At 38.5% G+C, this 21,778-nt stretch overlaps 1 protein-coding gene across 1 annotated transcript in view; it reads left to right on the top strand.

Moving 5' to 3' along the window:
* The window catches only part of GABRG3 (gamma-aminobutyric acid type A receptor subunit gamma3), a 327,143-nt gene that overhangs the window by 158,765 nt on the left and 146,600 nt on the right, over positions 1-21,778 (top strand). The window contains exons 4-5 of the mRNA XM_072853241.1: positions 12,845-13,065; positions 15,349-15,431. Coding sequence (XP_072709342.1) covers positions 12,845-13,065; positions 15,349-15,431 — 304 coding nt within the window. The remainder of the gene's footprint in view (positions 1-12,844; positions 13,066-15,348; positions 15,432-21,778) is intronic.

Genomic DNA, 21,778 nt, shown 5'->3' with positions numbered 1-21,778 from the left:
TGGACTTCCAGTTGTCTGCTACTTACAGTTCAGCAGTGGGATAGACCATGAAAGATTTGTCCTATACCTCTGGTGAAAGGAGCTGTAATAATCTGGGAAAGTTTAAAGTGGTTAAGAAAAGTTCAGAAAACTTGTGCTGGAAAGCTTACAAAGTTTATATTCTTTGCAGTGGAAAATGTTCAAGGCTAGATAACATTTACCAGGATTCAGAGAGAAATACTGTAAAATCCCAAGCAAAATGTTTATTTTCATCTTCCTTTTACTGAAATTGGGAAAAAGAAAAACAAAATAGGGTTAAAAATAAAACCTCTACCAGTTTAAGAACAATATTCAGAGATGAAAGAAATGCAGACCGAATAAGCCAAAATACATTGAGTTGGAGAAATGTGGCTGGGTCAATATTGTTTTTTCTCTTCTGTCATTAAATAATACAAGGAAAAAAATACCAGCAAAAAGACTGCTCTAGAGTTAATTTCTGGTGACATTCACTGCTGGGCAAAGGATCAGCCTGAGTCCATGTACCACAGAAAGCGACGTACAAGCATTATACTGACCCCGCGACTCTCCCCTATAGTATAACCCTGCATCAGTGAGTCCAAACAAAACAAAGAGCACCTCTGCAGCCTCCTCTGTCTGAGAGGTTGCTCTGTCTGAGGGTGCTTTCCTGACATTTCCCTACATTACATTTCCAGCTGTGCGGCGCCGACAGCCGTGCGTGCCCTGAGCCCGTGGCCAAAGGATGGGTGGGTGTCCAAGCAGGGCTGTGGGCCGTGGGGGGATGCAGGGGTGGGAGAAGGGGGACTGATGTCAAGTGGTTACCGCAGCAATGGGGAGGGGACCAGCAGCGGGGGGGAGCAGAGGTGGGAGTGTTACCACGGCAACGGATGGAGCGCCTTCCTCACTCAGGTCCGAGATGCTGCTGTCCTTACTTCTGGTTACCTGCCTGGTGCTGGGGGACTTAGGGACACATATCAGGAGTGCCTGTGTTGTCCTCTACATACATTACCTGTTTAATTCCTAGTTAGGAACTGAAACTGCACCGGAGATAAAGTATTTTTCCCACACAAGCTACACCCATTTTAATATCTTTTGATTGACGACAGGATAACCAGTTCACAAGTAGTAGCAGAATTACTTTTTATTCTTTCTAATATAGTGTGAAAAAATATATTCCAGTATCAGTTATTAATCCTGCAGTGCTAGAAGAGATGCTGAGTTAGGGAGTGAGTTTAAACTGTGTTAGGGAGTGAGTTTGTCTTACACATCATTACATGACTATATTTCATTTTCCCTAATGAGCTTTGCAAGATAGAACTTAACAATTTCTTCTTTAGATTCTTTCATTATTTTTTTTCTAATGATATCAGGTATTGAAAATTTTTGGTAGGCTCCTTTTGTATTTCCCCAATTGGGAAGAGAAGGGGTTTGTGGGTATAAGAGGAATGTGCTCATATAAAACTGATAGGAACAGCCTGGACGCCTGAAATTGCTATCATTGAATGGCCCAGTGAATGGCAATCAGCCATATGCTATTTCATCTGGTGTCACTCTTCCCCCAGACTAGGGACAAGGAAGAATTGCCAATGTCAATAGGTGATTTAATTGGAGTCTCATATCAAAAAAGAATGGACTGAAATCTAGGGGGAGCTCGAATTTGATCAACTGTGGCTTGAAAAGTAGGGTCTTAAAGGGAGACAGAGCTATTTTGAATGTCAAACCACTTAACACAAGAAGGCTTGGTAGGAAGTATGACCTGGACGAGCGGAGCCCAGGGATTACCTTGGAACCACCCACAAACACAGATCAAAATAAATAAAAGAAAAATGCCCAAGAGGTGAAGAAACTGAGGCAAGGATAGGCCTCCAGATACTTACCCTTTTGAAATGTCCCTATGCTTGTGTTGTGCAGCCTAGATGAAGCCTGAAGACACTTCCCTGCTGTATTTTCCTCTAAAGAGCTAAGCTGTGAACTGGAGTGTCCTCAGCTTGGAAATGTGGGAAGGCTAGGCTCAGCATGCTGAAGGCAGCCAGCACAGTCTTAGGGGCTATATATTTTGAATATGGAGTCTCAGTCTCCCCTTAAAGCATGCTTCCAGTAATGCAGAAGCAGAGAGGGGTCTGGTTTTGCCTGAGCCAGCAGTGCAGAGGGGTGCAGGGCTGCCCCGGCTCCTCTGGAGGCCAAGAGCAAGAAAGACTTGAGCACAGCTGAGACTCTCATTGCAGAGTGTCTCTCTGTGCCTATGTGGCAAAACAGTCTTGTTCTCATTTTTAGAGCGGCTAAACATTTGCATTTCCCTCACATGCAAATGAGGGCTTTTACAAATGATCTTTTTCTACTACTTTGTGCACAGCTGGCTTTTTCGTGCATCGTTTTGTTTAATGACAGCAACACCTATCCACATCCTGTGGATACAGGATATAACTCCCTCACTCACTCTTGCTTCATTTATTTACTTGATTTCTGTCATCCAGAACTTTAAGCTTTCCTTTTGGATCCTATTTGTGTTGTAAGGAATTTAGACTTTGTGACCTGGGTATGTCTATTCTGCTAAATCAAAGATGTCCAGGGACCAATACTTGTCCCCAAGACTGAGTGGCACTAACTGGTGTATGTCTACATTTCTTAGTTTTAGCTGCCTCTGTGGCAGATTTACCTTGGAAGGAACAGGGGAAGGAAGTCAGCTGGCAATGAAACAGGGTCAATGACTGAGTGTGCAGTGCTTGAGCTGTGTTTGTAGTCTCCCTTTATTCAGCTGTGGGGATGCAATCACTGAGTTAGTGCTTCTTTTGAGGAAAAGCACAACAAATGCAGGATTGTATGCATGTATTTATTTTGACCCTTGAAAATGTTCACTGATGGGTAGCAGGATGGTTTGAAATGGGAGAGGGTTTGAAAGAATGGGGTTTAAATCCCTGGTGAGCTGTAGCTTTCCTGCACAACCCTGGAGAAGACACTGGTGCCCTCAAATATCTCAGCTTCTGAGAAAAAAAAAAGGAGGTTATAACTTTTTTTTATTTTTTTTTCCCCAAACCACAGTGTTGTTAAGGATAAGGGAGCAACTTTCTGGGACACTTAGATACTGTAATAGAGTGGTATGCGGGTATATAACATAGCCTCAGGAGATACCCTAAAAATGATGCTGGAAGGGAAGAGTTGGAACAGGACTTTTACCCATCTGATTTTGCCATCTGTCTCCTTAGAAAGTGCTCCTTACCATCTTTCCTCTCACTTATGATTCTGCATGAGACCCTCACTGTACCTGATCTTTCAGCCTGAGATGGGTGTCTGTTTTTTCACCACTGCCCTGTCTCCCATTCTTTTACAACTGTTCTTGTGCTAAGAGTGACAGTACACATAAAAAGATGGTAACTTCTGCTTTTCTAGCTTGCCAATGGCATAAAAGATGTTTCAAAATGTTCTTCCACTTCTTTGGCCAAAAGGCCCTCTCTCCATCATTAAAACAAACTCTTTAATACAGAGATTATGTGCATGAAGTCTTATTGTATGCAGTCTCTGAGAGTGCGTTTATTTTTGTGAACAGGGAAATTTAGATTCTGTTTTGAATAACCTAACATCTCAAGAACTATGCTTATAAAGTTGATACATCTTTTGTTGTAATATGTGAATACTATTGAGTATCTTTATAATTTGTTTTATATTTTTTTCAGATCAAGTATTCTTAGGAGACCTTAATAGTGTACTTTATTATATTAAGTACAGGGATTAACGTATGTTCACAGACTTTTAATTTTCTCTTTCTTTGTTTCTTCTGTTCAGTGATTATTCATTTTTATTTCTTTACTATTGCCACAGGAGTTAAGCTTATCCTTGTGCGTTTGTCTTACTAAATTAATAAGTTAACAACCTTGGTTTCTTAAGACATCAAGTTATGCATTTGAAATATCTCTCTCTCTCTCTCTCTGTGTCTCTCAAATAAAACCTAACATGTCTGCTGCCTTAGTAAAGCCTTAAATTACAGGTCAGAGTGGGCACTGTACTTTCTCTGTCAATCCCAATAACATTGTTTCTTCCAGCAGCATCTCCTTCGGAGTGACTATTCCGATTAGCATTTTGAGTTACATTGCCCACCAGATAACAGTAACCAAAAGTCTGTCTGCTTCAATGTATCGCCCACCTCTACTTCCTCTATGACTTTCTTGCATGCTTTGGACATCCCTCTTTCTAAAGTGGCCCAGTTTAAGAGCATATAGTTATGGCTCATCAAAGACAGAGCTTCTCATCAGGCCCTGCCTGCAACAGGACATGAACCCTAGCCCTCTTGACATACCAAGAGAAGGGGCTGTGGAAGTGCAGTTGTGGTGTGATCATAGCAATTGGGATGTCTTTGGGAACGCTCTAAGAGAAACAGAAGCCAACAGAAGAGTCCCAAAAGAAATGGGAAGCAGCAATATTCAGCAAGAATGAAGAGTCTTCCACCAGAAGGGATAGGAAGAGAATAGATCTACAGCTGGTTTTCTAAAATGAGCTGCATTCTTTCTAATTTCATGCTGTGTTTCTGATTGTGGTTGATTGAACCAGAAGAGATAATGCATCAGTGCAGAGCAAGGAGGAGGCATGAAGGGATCTCTGGGGATGGGAAGGATCTCCAAGACAAACATCTCCAGCCCTTTCTTTAACTGAGTGTAAGAAGTTACTTGGAATACAGCAGAACTGGAGCTAGCCTCCAAGGAGCAGTGAAACAGATAAATGTTTTCTCAGGGAAAGGAAATGCTACATGATAATTGCATGCTTTGTTTTTAGTGTGAGGTTAGCTGTCTTTCACTCTTTATAATAGCAAGAAATCAGTGAAATAATTTCCTAAAGCAGCCAGAGGGCAACGCTATAGTGAAGAAGGCGAGCTTCCATCCTCCTACTCCAAGACTCCTGCTGGGGCAGTGTTGAGAAGAGCTTTTCTTTTTTTTTTTTTTTGACTCAGTGTTCAGCTATGGAGACAATTGCGACTGCTTGCTGAAATATTTTGCCTGTGTTAACCTGAATAGCCATGATATCTGTGGTGACAATCTCAATGCTGACTTTGCTTCTTTCATTGTATTTTCTCCATGTAGCCATCATGCTTGTAACTTTATGAAAGTATCAAAGCAAATTCTCACAAAAGAGCAAGTTATTAAAAGTATTTCTAGACATAAAACAGTTGGAAAGATTTCAAAGATACATACTTTGCTACCACTGTAAACCTAATCATTCTGTGTTTTGGTTTGTATATTTATTTTGGGGCTCTTTTGAAGGTACAGCCTCAATGCTGCTGGGAAAGATAAACTCAGATTAAGTAAAGAAAAAAGCTCAAAAGTGGGGAAGTGTTTCCTGAGCTCTTCCACCTCTCAGAGACTATTAGGAATAAAGGCAAGAGCTGGAGGGGGAGCAGGAGCATGGAGAGTGGAAACAAAGGAGGCTGGTGGAGAATGGGAAGGTGAGCCACGATATGCCATCCCTTAGGCCCCAAAACCCAGCGTTGCACGTAGTCTGAAATGCATCCCTCCCATTTGGCTCCTGAGCAGCCTCTGAAAACATGAAGCTCCACGCTGGCAGAGATACTTACAGGCAGCCCTAATGGTGCTACTCTGCTCATCCCAAGCTGTGCTGAAAGCAAGGCAAACTTTCAGGACACGCGTGTGAGAATTATTGTCCTCACAGAAGGCTTGTGTTGGTCTTGATGATACCACAAAGGTTTTGAATATACACTGCATATGAAATACACTGTTTATTTTACCAGGTTTTCTCCAGCAGACTTCATTTGTTTCTTTCTGCATTATTTCTACAAAATGAGAGTGTGTAGGATTCAAAATAGCTTCGCTGGAAAACAGTAGACCATTCCACTACTTTCAGTTCCTTCCCACAAGATATCTGAGAGATTTTTACCAATTTTTGAAACTAGAATGAAAATTGCACACATGGTGCAAAAACAAGCATTATCTGTCAAGGAGTAATGCTAAGGTAACACTTTAAGCCTTCCAGGGCTCTCCTGGAATCATCATAATTCCTGGCTTTTTATAATCTATACACTCTGCAATCTGGGGAACAAACAGTACACATCATGCAGCAGTTACTGGGGGAGTATTTATTTCCATCAAGATCAAAGCCCTGAGCACGGCCTGTACCTGTTCAAATGTTCAAAAGCCTGTTCAGAAGATGTTCCACCTAAGCAAAGGACAATTCTCTCCTCCTTCTAGCCCACTTATCCAGGGTAAGATATGACGAATCAGGGAAGCTAAAGGTGGCTTGTGCTCTCCAGAATTACTCTTTGTGTTTTGATATCAGATGTGTGAATGTTCTGGTTCAGGAAGAGGGATCCACTCATCCCGTATTTCAGGGAGCATTTCTTCTTTCACTCATTTGTCACACAACTAAAGGGGTGGCTGAATCAATCAGACAACCCTTTGCAGGGTAATCTTTGGCAATTCAGTTGTTGATTAAACTTTCCTGTCAGCGCTGAGCTGGGCTAGAAAATATATTATTTTATTGAAAATGAACTTCAAACTCTGAAAAGATTACCCTCTCTTAATGTTCTTCAAGTGCACCAAATTACAGACTAAATAAACAGACATCATGGCTGTCACTTTAATGTTTGGGACATTTCCTATTAAAACACAGTATCTCAGAGCCTTCTCTTTGTACTTTTAATCTGAGCATGGTAAGGGCATAAAGAAGAACGTTTCTGGGTGTGTTCACCTGTGGTCTGTGGCTGAGTGCAGAAAGGGGGAGACTCCCACCTTTCAGAGGTTTTGCTCCCATTTCTCTCCTGTTTCTCTGAACAGCTCTGTCCCCTGTCCCAATCTTAAACCATAATGCTTAACATTTCTGTCACGCTGTTTGCATGTAAAGGTTCTACTGTTATTAATTTTTTAAAGTATACTTCATACTGAATGGTTTGGACTGAAATATAAAAGGGAAGTTTAATACTTATTTCCGGAACAGTTTAAGAATTGACTTCACCAAAGATTGTCCACTCTGGTGAAGTCAAGTCTTTTGGTAACTGAAGGAGATTTTATCCCTTACACAGTTTATTAGACTAGTCTCAGGCTTATGGGAACAGTGTTTGTGGTGTGTTGGCATCATATACAAGGGGTGCAGAGGGCACAGAATGATCATAATCTAAACTAGACTCTAATTATTTAGGTATTTTTAGTTGATCAAGTACCAGCCTCATGCAAATCCCAGTAACTGATTTAATCAAAGACAGTCTCGCTCCATCAACAATTAAGATATAGGCTCTACAATGAAAAAAAATAACATTTTGGAAGAGTTAGAGAAATAATTCTGAATCAATCAGAAAAGATAGCAATAGTTGCCCAAAGGCTTCCTACAGGATGGGAAAATGGAGTCTTGAGGTGATGGTGCATTGTCTGGTAGGCAATAGTATCATGGAATCTATCTTGCATGGAAAGTATCACGCAAGAAATTCTTGCATTTCTTCCAAGGACAAGACTCTTGATGTTGTTGTTGTTGTTACTGTTGTTGTGAGGAATCGTGAAAATGCAGAAAATGAGAAGGCTGCAGCAGAAGCAACAAAGGCATATCATACTATTATCCATAGTCATTCAAATAGGTAACCCGACTGTGACAGCCAATTAAATTGTATTTTCCAGGATTAACCCACAGCTGAAATGATACATCATGGTAGGAGAAAAGCTTCATGCATTGCCAGTAACATGTTAGCTCCTCTTTTGACTAAGAAAACAATGAAAGTCTTGGTTGAAAAGCATGTATTTTTCTCTGTGACTACAGATGCCTCAAACCTTTCAAGGAGTTTCCAATCATTAATCATTCCTACACAGTTGAAGGGCAAATAATTCACTGCTGGCTTGATTATTTTCAAGGCACTAATGAAACCACATTAGGAATATTTGAAAATGCAAAAAATATGCTAAAATCAAGTAGTTGGAACCCTGACTATGTACAGTTATTTTCAACTAATACTGTTGTTAACTCTGGGTTATGTCCCCCATCCACAAATAAATAGAAAGTAAGAAATAAAAATTGTCTCTACCTTATTGCTCTGTACATAATCACAAAACAGAAAAATAAGGTCAAATTAAATCATCATTTGATTTAGAAAAAAAAAAAAGTCAGTTTTCCTCATCTCATTCAGTCATTTTTATCAGTAAAAGTTTCAGATTTAAAGGAGAGCTTATAAAATTTGAATGGGAAGAAATGTTCTCCATGAGACAATTACTTGCATAGTGTACAGGTAAAAGGACCATAATCTGTTTTCTTGGTTTTAGAACCTACTTTGGAAGTTAAGTGAGCATTATCAAGCACCAATTTTAAAATCCCGTTTTCAAAGATAACCTTGTTGGAGGTGATAGAGAGGTTTTCAGTCACAGAACATTACTTATTCTTTTCAGATTGTACTGAAAGTTTCTTAATAAGTCTTGCAAGTAGAACAAACTGTCTTTTTATATGACTAAATATATAAGATAATGCATTCATTTAAGGGTAAGTTGCAAAAAAGAACTATTGACAAATTCTTTGGTCATAAGCTAGTGATCATGGGGGAGGGGGGGGGAAGAAAACAAAGACATTTCACTCAGAGGTACACATTAGCTGCCAGAAACAAGGTTTTATATTTTCATATGATCAAACAAAATACAAATAAACTGATTTAATTTTACTGAAAAGCATTAGTCTTTCCAGAAACAGTAAAAATTATTGATAATTTAAAATTTCCTAAAAGACCGAATGTTATGTAGTTAGAGATTCAGCTGAGTATTTGTGTGTGTCAGGAGTCTTTGATTTGGAAACATTCTCATATTCTAGTTTCACATGTTTGGTCTTTCAATTTCTTAAAATTGTTTCAGTTATTTTAAAAAAAAACATTTTCCTTATGTAATCAGCTTTGGACAGATTGTGGAACCCTCAAACAGATTCCATTTCAATGAAGTTTCTAGGTGCAGGGAATTTAGGTTATACATGTAACATGCTTTATGAATTTACTTTTAAAGACAAAAATAATGAAATCTATTAAAATTGATAATAAATTATTCTTCTATCAATCCCTTCAAGTTTATAGCTGAATTTTGCATCAGAGAAATTTAATATTATTTCAGAAATATGTGAGGTACTAAAGGAAATATGATTTCCCTAGAATTGCCCTTCATGTTAACATGTAGATTTATTTTTCCCCTTAGGGCTGGCCCTTACTTCTTCTCACGGAGAATGTATTTTCAGAAGTGTGGCTGCTCTGGAGTGTAGCTTCAGTTAACACATCCAGGCACAGTGTGAATATGTGGTATAAGTAGGAAAAAGCTTGAGTCTGTTTTGGTAGCATGGCAAATTAGGCTCCTGTAAGACAATAAAACTTAGTGACAGAACAAGAACACTTTACTGTACATGACCTTGGAATCATTTCATGGAGAACATAGTTTCACCTTTCTGCCTCTGGGAAGAAGCCTTATTGAAAATTTTACTGTTTTTTATTTCTTCCTGTGTTCATTGTAGTAGTCAATGGTTACTGCCAAAAAAAAAAGAAAGGAAAAGAAAGAATCAGAAGGTTATTAACAACATTTCTGGTGCAGTGGTAGAATAGAACATAAGGAAAATTATTAGACTTGTAGGATGTTGCTTCATCTGAGGCATCATTTCGCTGAAACCTGATGTCCTGCCTGAACTCTCTAAGAGCAACCATTACATTTCATAAAGATCTAAAATGACAGGTATTAGCTAGCAAATGAAAAACATTCCTATATTATATTATATTATATTATATTATATTATATTATATTAACCTGTATATGGGACCAACGTAGAAACCTTTCTTCTGGCAGTTTCTTGTTGGATGCTGTGTGTTGGAGATCACTGTACCAGCTTTGTGCAAAGCAGTATATGGAAGCTGTTGACTTCACTGGGAACTGAGTATCTGTTGTCAGTGAAGATAAAGGTAATTTTCCTAAAGTGTGCACAGCCTTAGCTCCATTAGAAGTGAAGAACTGAGTGCCAGTTTCGAAAGTGACCTCTGTCCCTTCCTAGTAGAGTGAATATATGAATATCATACCCCATTATCTGCTTGGTTGAAGACTGAAGCAATTACAAAGATTAATGTAAAGGATGTACTGATCTAACATCCTCTTCTAAAAAGGATTAATGGAGAGAATACATAGGATGAAATTGCAATTCAGATATTAAATGGAAATGTGCATTTATTTTTACTGGGAAAATTTTGTTTTGTAGTTTTTACATTCTGACTGAACATTGTACACACTTCAAATAAAAGAATAGGGGTAAAGTGTTGAAAAAGTCAATGCAACTAATTTCAAACAACTTTGATTGACTTTTCTTCTAAAAATGTTGCTTTGCTTTTCATGACCTCAGTTTACAAACAGAAAAATGCATATTTTAAAGAACTAAATAACTCAGAAGATCTGTGAACCATTTAATTTGAGTTGAAAAGTTTTTATTAAGGTGAATGGAGTTACACTGGCCCACTGCAGAGATATTTTGAATAATGATAATTGCTGGTGTGTTCTAGTTGCAGTAATAAGTAAAGGACATGCAAAATGGGAGTTCGACAGTGGTGTTAGCATGGCCCTGCTTCTAGGCTAATGTGATCTGTTTCTCAGCCAGAGTAGTTTACTTCAGTGGAAACCACAATGATACATCTGTACTAGTCCTGGTGCCCACTTTGCTAAGATCCAGCTGAAGTACCTTCTCAGGACACTGTATTATGGAGCTCAAGGTCTTTCTTTCCTTTGGTGGGGTAGAAATCCTAAAATCCTAAATATCATTAAATATGTACGATATACTAGAAGGGAATTATGGCTACTCCTAAATTTAGTAAAAATAAAGCATTCATATAAAATAACCTAAAATATGAATATCATGCAAAAACTTGTCCTGTAAGAACACAGCACTGTCATTAGCCAGCTGTATACAAATGGTCTTTGATTCTATAAATACCGATTCTCACATGTGAGCTAAAAAAAGCAACTCTACTCACTCAGCGTTTGGAGAAACTCATAGACATGTCTGGCATATTCCTCTCTATAGAAGCTGAATGTGCCAAGCTCTTGTCACTGGACTTTCAAGGACTAAAATGATACAAAGTTGAGTGTAAAGAAACAAGATCAGCACTCTACCATCTTAAACTTGGTGAATTAAGGGCATCCTTTTTGAATAATAAGGGTACTCTGCGTACATTACATTGCATCCTTTAAGTGTGTGGAGATGTGCAACTTTGTGCTCATCGAGATGAAAGTAAAGTCTCTTCAGATTGAAAACTGTCAGCTTCCCTGAGAAAATAAAGCTAATAATACAATGAAAAATGGTAGTGAGATAGGCTATGAAGAAAAATGGTCCTTAATGCCTTTGGTGGCTAGGCTTTAATTCATAAGGTGATCTATTACCTGGTATTTGGATACATGCTAGCACCACTTATGCACCTATTGATCATTTGCCATCTGGAGATGAGAGGCCCAGAGTGTGTTTTGGACTAGGATTACAGTGTCAGTGAATTAGGTTTCCTGGTGTTATAACATCAGCTTTGGAAGGATGACCTGCCAAAAATGTAATAGCACAGGAGAACCACGTGTCTCTCAGCAAAAACGCTGTCCTCAGTTCAGACTACAAGCTCTTCTAACTATCTATAAATAAAACAATATACAATACTGTTTGTATAATACTATTTCTTTTTACACCTTCCCTTTTAAAACTCAGGAGTAGACAAACAAAAAGACAATAAAAGCAAGTTCAGAGCAGTCAAAGGCCACATACCAGACTTCCACACAGCCTTAATTCTCCTTTGCTCAGATATACTAAGAGTGCATCTACCAGGGGACCTAAGGAGATGGTTTCCTCTGGATTATCCCCAGCCCCTGTATTAGCCTGTGTTGTAGAGCATAGGCTTTGTGTCACATCAGCAAATGCCGTCCCTGTCACGGATGCAGCCAGCCCTGCGATACTGAGAGGGTCTTTCATGACACAATCAGATGGCTGTTTCCACAGGGTCCACAGGTAAAGCAGTCTGGAAAGAGGGAGAGGAACATAAGCAAATGCAAACGTGACCTTTCCCAGCCTCCGGCGGCTGGAATTCACAATTCAAGTACTGTTTTTTGCAGTTTCTTCCATGGGGTATTCAATGCGTGAATGAACATGTTTGTATGTTCACCTATATAATTTTGTCTGTTTGTCCATGTGTATTTTAATTTCTGCAGTTATACCTACTATGACTGCTTACCTACAGAAACACAGCAGTAAACATGGAGTGAAAGAAAGGATGAGATTCATGTAAATTATGATATTAACCTATTCAGGGCAGTAAGCTAGTGGCTGCTCAGCTCTTAACATTTGGGGTACATGAGGTGTCTGTAAAGAAGCATGAACATGCTTTTTCAATTCTGCTGTAGCGTGACCTGAAAACAAGTGGCTGAACAACTGGTTACAAACAGAACAATTAATTTATCGAACTTACACAACCCCCTCCCATAATCAGGGGAATTTACCATTCTCCACCTTACGTGTGTTGCTCCTGTTCATCTTTCACACCTCTTTTATCAGTCTGCCCTATGACAAAGAAGTCTCTGCAAATTGTATCTTGTAGCTGTGACTGTTCAGAGGGAATGGAAAAGAACGTGCTAGTGCAGAAATTGTTATGGCACAGGACCAAGGCAAGTGAGATGTTTGGCCTGCTTTCTAAAGTAGCTGGAGGAAAAAAAAAGAAAAGAAGAAGAAAAAAAAAGGAAAAAATATTTCCTCAGGCAGTAAAAACAGGAAACATTCTCCACTGGCCTGAACGTATCCTGCTGTTCTACACCTGGATAGACCTTGTCAAAGACCAAATAGTAGTGGGAAGTGTGGAACTGATTTCAATTTGCATATCATGCTTTCATTGCAGGAATATCAAATTGATATATTTTTTGCCCAGACGTGGACAGATAGCCGTCTTCGCTTCAACAGCACCATGAAGATACTGACTCTGAACAGCAACATGGTTGGCTTGATCTGGATCCCGGACACAATATTTCGTAACTCGAAGACGGCGGAGGCTCACTGGATAACCACCCCCAACCAGCTCCTCCGCATATGGAACGATGGCAAGATCTTGTACACCCTCAGGTGAGCACTCGGCAGTGTGCAGGGCTGAAAGCTTCTCCCCCTTCTGGCGCAGTAATAGCAATTTTCAGCTGTACCTTTGTTCTCTGCTGTTTTCTTCCTGATGCTTACCTGACTTTGCTTGACAAATACTGAAATATTCAGGCGTGAGTACTGCAGATTTTAAAAAACAAAGTCTTGTCTTTCTAAAAAAGAAACCTTGAGAACTGGAAATAAGTCTGTCTAAATTGTAGAAGTTGGGCTTTTTAGTGCGTGTAATAAAATCAGGAGCATGTAGTCCCACAAAAACTGTCAGAAACCTTTCTGATCAGAGTTAGATGCAGGGCTGGATAAAGTATTTCTAGATTCATGCTAATGCCACTTCAAATAAGTCACTCTGAAAGATAGTCTGTCACATCTCATCACAAGGGTGAATTGCTGGAGGAAAAGCTTTTAGAGTTTTTCTAATCTTTGTGATACCATCAACTGCATGGTATTAGAAATATCTTCTATATTTGCATTAAAAAAGCCTGTGGAAATCAAAATATGTGTTTACTTATGGAAGAGACTAATTGCTCAGAAGGGAGTTTTGCCATAAGCCATATTCCACATGGCAAACTTTTTCAGAAACTTCCCTTTCAGATTACATTTTCTTCAGTGATTGTGTTCTGATCATACTTGCAATTGCAGTTCGGCTGCAATAGTGAGTCTTTGGCAAACAATAAGAAAGGAATTAAACAGCTGGAAATGCTACTGACATTTTTAGTGTCCTTCCCTTCTTAGGCTTGCTCCACTGTGACAGGGCTCTTGCTTATTTCAGTGGCCTTTAGCTAAAGACTTCAGTGATTAGGATGTCAACTCCAATACCCTCTTGGTTGGGTTGTTGGTTTTTTTTGTTTTTTCTATTAAGTCCTGTTTCAGTATTTCAGGGCAAGTTAAGTATCTACCTAATAGTAGTTAGACTTTCATACCTATCACTAAAGAAACTATTTGTTGAATGGACTGCAAAATTTGTCTAAAACAGCTAAAAAAGGGGTGATAATTGACCCAGTGGATTGTTTGAATGAGCATTTTTAGTTTACGAAAGATGTTTGAGTCCTTTTTGCCCACTCAGGTCAGCCTCCTTTTTACATAGGAGAAGCTGTTAGAATGATCATTGTTCACTGATAACACTGTGTAATTAAAAAACAATTTATCTGACCTAAGTGAGCACACAGAATTGGTATGGCATGGAAGCAGTAACTACTGTATATCCTAGTACCGTCAGGTGTTGATGGGAGTTCTGTATTCGGGAGACAGTGTACAAGGTTCAGTCATGCTCCATGCCTTTCCATCCTCTTATCCTCTTCCCTGTCTGCTTTTGGGTGTGAACGCACTCCTCCTGTAACACTGCAAATCCTTTTCTAATGTCAGTGCAAAAACACTGTTAAGTTCCTCACAGGTGACCTTCTCCAAGACAGAGATTTTCTCTGCCATCCTAAATCTGAGACACAAACCTTTCCCCATCCAGTTTGTTAGCTTTTGAATTCATTTAAAAAACAAAAGAAAAAAAAGAACCCAACAAAAAAACCCTCATGCTCCACAGTTGCTGCATAAATTCAGGCATGCAATTAATGTCTCTGTTTCCTGAAAAAGACTGTATAATAAACTAGCACTTAATGCAACTGACCTGGGTAAATAGTTTTACTTTGTAAGCTATCAGACTGAAGATTATCTGGTTTTAATAGTCATTTTAAAATCAGCTCCATTAATAGTGTCCTTTGTGTTAGGGATATCACGTAAAACAAGCTTTCAAGTGGGGCTGAAGACATTTCTGCTTGTTACATCTGTACAACTGAGAATGGCATGTTAAGTTTTTGAGAGACAGCCCAAAATGACTGAAAGACTTTTAAGTTCACACTATAAGTAAATGTGGAGAATGTTCCTTATAAGATTCTTTATGAGGTTTTAATTTTGTGGAATTACATACCACCACATCAGCCATCTTTCCTGTTATTTTTGAAAAGAATAGTTGTTTCCATCCCATGTCCTTCAATGATGAATTGTCTAGAAAAACATATGCGCAGATTTCTTGGGATCAAGAAACTCTCAATGATGCGTCTGAAATTATTTGTGGTTTTAGATAATTATTATTGTTTTGGATCAGGCCTAAATAGCCAATGAACCATCTGCAAATGCAGTCCTTCCCTTTCAGGCCTTACTTACGGATGTCACAGCGCTCTTGCATGATACCTAAGGTTACCCTGCCTCTTCCTCTGGCTGTTCATTGTGCTGATGTGTAGTAAGAGATGCTTGGTTTCTCCATAGGCTTACCATCAATGCTGAGTGCCAGCTGCAGCTGCACAATTTCCCAATGGATGAACACTCATGTCCACTGATATTCTCTAGCTGTAAGTACTGCTTCAATGCCTTATTGTTGTATATGACTAGTATGCAGAGACATGAGTTTAATTCTGATTTCTGTCAGGTTGTTCAACCATTCCACAACAGGTATAGGAAGTTTAGGTTTGCTTAAATATTCAGGGGATTTTTGTTTTCCTCTCTAGCACTCCTGGTCAAGGGACTTATGCCATGAAGTTTTCTGTAGATTTACTGTTATTTTTGCCAGAACCAGCCTTTTTAGTTGATACTAGAGTCACACTTTCAGCAGGAGCAGATATTCATGCCAGTCTGTGCTATGTTAATCTATACAATCACGTGACATGCAAACAAGAATAGAAATTGCAGTTTTCTTGTGGAGGTGCACAGCCTGGGGACAAGTCCAGCCATCTCTGAGCATCTAAGTTTATAGCAAGTAACATGGTAATGCCTCTCTGTTCCATAATGAAAGTAAATGGTGTAACTACTGTAAATCTCATTTTACTTTTATAGCTCAGCTTGTCCAGTAGTCCCAATGTTGTATTGTATGTAGTGTTGTTGATATATTTAAAACCTACCTAACAGGCAAAACAAATACACTGGTGAAATGGATGGGGAACAAATGTCAGGTGAGTTAATCTTGAGGTCCAATATTACTGAGAGGAAAAGTTATCTTCATGCTGATTCATTTGAAAAAGCCTAAGAGCTGTCTCTCATGGTTACACCTGCACAGTTTTGTAATCCAAAGTCACACAATGCAAATGTCTTACAAACATTTTTAAAATGCTCTCCACTAAAGATTTTTCTTTTGACAAACTCCAAGACTCAAGATCTGTGTTCTCCAAAAGTCAATGGGAAATGTATTGGTTTGTCTTTCTATTTAGAAAATAGCATTTTCTCCATCAACTTTTAAAAAGCAATAGAAGAATAACATTATTTAATGTCTTCATAATAGATATGCTGTTGTGATAGTAGGGTATTGATTTCCATTTATGAATAGTATACAAACAGTGATCCTCAATCAGAAACCAGATTTGAATTTCAGCTGATCCAGGGTGTATTCTTCTTTTTCCCCAGGAAAATGTTTTAAAAAAAATCTGCCAGTGTAAACATCTCCCTTTCCTTGAAAACGTTATCACTACATTGCCGTTTTTTATGATCTACATACATAAGTGAGCCTGGGAAAAAATACACAGTGGTGTGTTTAATTCAGATGTGTGGAATATATGCATACTCAACTGAACAAGAGGCAGATACCCCCTGAATGAGCTTTACTGCTAATGAACACTTGTCACTGAACTATACGTACCTCAGCTATCTTTAGTTACTGCATAAAGCTACTCTTACCTTGTGACAATCTGCTGTTGATTTGTCAAGGTACTGGGAAAGGAGTGTGCGATCTTAAAAATTAAATCCCAGTCCAGAGATACTAATTAAACCCACCACATAAATTTGATAGGTCCTGCGCTAGCAATATCCAAAGAAGGTGAACTCTAACAGACAGAGAAGTAGCTTCAAACCTTACATTCCCTAATAGCTAGACAGTTGCGGAAAGCAAGTAAGTTTTGCTCTGTTTTTTTTTTATTTAAAGAGAGACGATATCAGTGTGAACTTCAGAAGGCTCCGCTCCATGGCAAAGTTTCAAATACATCTTGATTTGCAGAGGTTCCTCCTAATTTAGATCTATTAGCTTGGAGCCCTTCTGCCCTTGAAAACATGCCTGTATTACCATCATACATGTACTACCCTCTATGGAGATTACACAGGATCAAGCAGAAGCTGAATGTGTCACAGTTTCTATGTGCATTCTTTATAGTTTCTTGCCAGATGGAAAAACCCATGGAGGAATATTAAAGTAATTTGGTCATGTTGGTAACAAGAGTTTATTTCTTTAAGTTCATACCGAGTTGTGTTCTTTTCCTTGAACACTTTTAGCACTACTATTATGAACATAGTAGGACCTCTCCTGTGTGATTTGTTTGTTTCATAACTCAGTTGTATTTTCAGTGTGTGTACATTCATAGCAATCTCAAGATACATGGCATTCAGTGGGACCTATGAAGTGAATGACTGAGTGAATGCCTCAATGATTTATTACTGCCTGCTATGACAGGTTTCTGAGGGGACACACTGATTATGGATTCCAAGATGTATGTCTTTGAATAAAATAAAAATGGTTGTAGAATTCACAGCACAGCACTGCTTCCTCTGCATCCCTTTTGTTTGTTCCCTGGCACACAGACAAATCTTTGCAGTTTCCACTCTAGGCAAGCACAAAAAAGCACGCATTTTAGACAATATTTCTCGCATCTCTACACACACATGAACAAAGTTAATATTTGAAATTTCTTACTTTTTGTATAAATTTCCCTTGATATTTCAGAAATGTGAACCTAATCTCAAATCGTTTCTAGAGTATTTTCCTCTAGTGCCAACTAATTCACACCCTAACCCTGTTGTTGCTTTGGGGACAGTTGCTGTTCCTTAGGTGGGAATACTGAGCTCTGCTTGATCCAGTTGCCAGGATGAATAAGGAGAAAACAGCGGCTTACAAACAAAAGACACATGTTAGTGTGCTTACAGTGGTTACTAAAACCTACCTACCCCTTCCTGTTGAAAATCTTGTTCAATAATGGTTCCTGGAGCTCTCTAGTCTCATTGCTTATAGGAATTAGAAAGTCTTGAAATAATTTGAAATCTCTTTACTCTCTGTGCAAGTTTTGTATGTGCTCCAGGTGACATGATGAGATGAATCATATGGCATACTAGGGCACGTGGTAGGTGCGTGTCTGTCATTGCAGTCCTTACGTAAAGGTGTGCTTAGTACGCTGCTTATGTGAAAAGTTGAACCCAATGGCATAATGCAGAGCTGCTATTCAATGCGACAGCTCTTTCCCACTCTGTGTACCCGACTGGTTTGATCAACCACATTTGGCACGCAGGATTCCTTAATACAGAGATGCTACAACATTGGCATCAATGCCAATGCATGGTATGAATGTGTGTTTCCCTGTGAATGTGAAGAAAGAATCAATGCTGTGACTTGATCCCAGTGTAGCAATCTTTGACAGATTTTGCTGTATATGATCACATTTTCTTCATATAGTTTTAAAGTACTATATACTACTGCATAAAAATATTCTGTCAGTGTCGTTCTTCATTTGGGTTAATTTATCCTCCTGAGCCAAGGGAGGCTGCTGTGCTACTTTTGGTACTCTAGTAGCATATTAAACTGTCTTGGTTATCTCTATTCAGCACTGATTTGAGCATTGTGGAAATAACTTAATTTCAGGATTCTGCTATAAAATTTAGTTTATTGAGGTAGTTAGGAATCACATAAACATCAGTAAGGAAGAAGAGGTATTCTGTCTGAAGGACGATGTCAGCACTAGAATAAACAAATAAGACACAGGCAGCAAAATGCAGGCTGGAAATGAGAAGTTAAGCACAATTAACTGTGGAACTCCTACCATAAGATACTGTGAGTGCTAAAATTTTATAAGGATTCAAAAGTGTTTGGGCAAATCATTGGAAGAAAAATGCATTGGTAGCTATAAAGCATAACAAGATCACTCTGTACTAACGGCCACTATTTTTTTTATTCTGAGGGAGGGAGAGTATTTCAGATTAAATAGTAGGCAAAAGTGGCTGTATGGCTAAACTACTTGAAGGAACTCTTTTCCATTAGAGTCTCCATGTGGCTGGTTTCCAGCTTGCCTACATGGTTTTGGTTTTGATTTGTCAGCCACTGGTGGGACTGTTGAATGTTTTAGATTTTCTTAATTTGGGAGGACTAGGTACACTGCAGAATAACGTGAGTATGTTTGCACCCATGCCTGCATGACAGTTAATTGTTGAAGGTGTTCATTTTTCAGCCCAGAAACAAACCTTCACCTCCTCTCCCCATCCACGTGCTCAAGATTAACTTAAATTCATGACACTCCTTCAGGTGATAGGATATGACAGCCATACCAAAATGAAGCTGACAAACCCATTACACCTTGTTTAGGGCATCTGGTCAACTAAATTATTAATTACGTACAAGAGCTTTATGTGGGAGTGTGTGCTAGCTGCATACCTGAGGTCTGAAACAATCTGTAAGGCTATGCTTCAGGCTCTACCAGATGCAGTAATATTGAGCTGCAGTGCAAGATGCCAGAATAAAAATAATATGACTGAATTGATTAATGGGTTTTCATTGCTTTTTTTTCCTTGCTGCTGTGCTGATCAAACTGCAGACACTGTTGTTCATTTTAAAAAGTACCTTAGATTTAGGCAATAGAAATGATGACTTTTTCTGTAGCCAATTACGTCTCTTTTCCCTAGTGAGAAGGTCTACAGTGTCCCAAGTTGCCCATTACTGGAGGATTGCTGCAAGGCAGGAAAAGGTGGGCATGCCCAGAATGCCATTCCTACTGCAAACACTAAAATATATACACAAAGGTTCACAAACAATTCAAGTGTTTTCAGTTCAGTTAAAAATAGGGGAAAGCAAAATTTCCAGCTATTCATGGTCCAGTTTGCTCAGTCAGGTCTTAAAACATGTACTTTTAGCCTTCTAAAAGTTCAATTTTTTTTTTAAGTGATGTACAAAAGCATGCAAAGTATTGCAGAAAAGTAAGGAAATGTGAAATGCATTTAAAAGAAATTCACCCAAATCTAACATAGTGCTTGAAAGAAACAGATCTTGTCTTTCTAAATATAAACTCAGTTCCATCAAATGTTATACCTTTGAACATGAAACCTCTTATGGATATGCAATCAGTACTTTGAGCCTCATATCATTAATTTTCTAACAGAACTAGCTATCATAGCCGATTTTAATATGTTTCTCCTAGCCTAGAAAAGTAAATGCTGGTTTTGTGGAATGAACTGTGCTTTGTTTCATCTCATGTATCATCAGCAGAATCATTAATAAAGTCTGAGGGCAGAATTTTACTCCTGATGAAGAATAGGCCAGAAGGAACACAGCTTAATGTTCATATCTCAAGAGGAGTTTCATCAAAGATGCTGGGAAGGCATTGCAAAGTGCAGAAAAAGCTCTAATCCACATCTGAACGTCCCATCTGTGCTCTCTGTAATGGGCTGAACCAGATCATGGGACATCAATGGAATTCTTGATTCAGGTTTTATGATGAGCATATTTTAGGTATTGTAGCTTTTTACTCTTCTAGGAAGGTAGAAATTAAGGTACCAGGATGCATCCATCCTTCTCTTCAGAAGGCTGTCTTTTTCAGAGAATAGTAAATACAGAGAGGTCTTATAGAGAGGAAAAAATAAATATATTTATGGAAAATTTGGCCTTTGAAAGTTTCCTCCCAAACCCTGTATTTAGCGTATGACTTGTGTCATATATGACAATTAATGAATACAATACGTGAAGCATATCTGTGATAAATCTCTTCCCCTGTTCCTCTGCTAATCCTTCTCATACACAGACATTTCCATATCTTCTTATATCTGTTGCCCTCTTTTGGACTTTACTGTTTTCATTACACATTTTTTCAAATATCTTGGCTGGTGTGCAAGGCAGTATTCAAAGACAAGTTGACCATTCGAAAGATTTATGAGGAGTGTATGATTCTGTAGGGATCTTCTTTGCTTTTGTTAACCTGTAAGCATTAATGTTTCTAAGCATTTTTTTCCTGAGGTACCCACAATGACACCTGGATATAGTGTATTTGAAATATGTTATAATCTTATGTGAATAATTTCATTTCTTGATTCCAATAGCCATTCTGAGTGTAATCTGCTACTGCATTACTCAGTTGTTAACTCTCCTTAGGTTTCTCTAAAATTCCCTGCATATGTTTCTTTTTTATCTAACATAAATAATGTATTGTTTCTTAGAGAGTCAAATATTTAATTCCTTGACTACTCACTACTGGCTAATTCACTACTACTTTTCTGTGTGTGACTCAGTACATTTCTCAATATGTAACAGACTCTGTGTTAAGTGTCTTTTAGATTTTTATGACTGTTTTATAGCCAAGCCAAGACTCATAAAAAGTTTACAAGTTAGTTTGCATTGGAAGTTCTTCTAATTTTTATCTAATTGCTCCAATAGGATGTACTATATATCTATGAAATTGGTCAAATTCATCCATCGTGTAAGTACGTTCACTGTAAAGTTACACTTTCTAAACCTAATTTATGGTAGATTCATGCCAAATGAGTGCATATTATAAGTATTAGTGTGGGACTACTCTTTCTGTTAGTCTTCTGTCTCTGTGTGAGGTATATCAGGGACACCTTTCTAAACATTTACAGCTATAGGGTTCAGTGCTGACTCCAAATTTATGCAACATGTTCTGATACAAGAGTAATAGACTTAAAACAATCTGATATTAGATCTGATGGCCACCAATACACAAATGAT

This window comes from Ciconia boyciana, chromosome 1 (assembly GCF_034638445.1).
Source record: "Ciconia boyciana chromosome 1, ASM3463844v1, whole genome shotgun sequence".
Classification (NCBI taxonomy): Eukaryota; Metazoa; Chordata; class Aves; order Ciconiiformes; family Ciconiidae; genus Ciconia; species Ciconia boyciana.
Note: the sequence above shows the minus strand (reverse complement) of the source record. Positions and strands in the feature narration are given on the sequence as shown.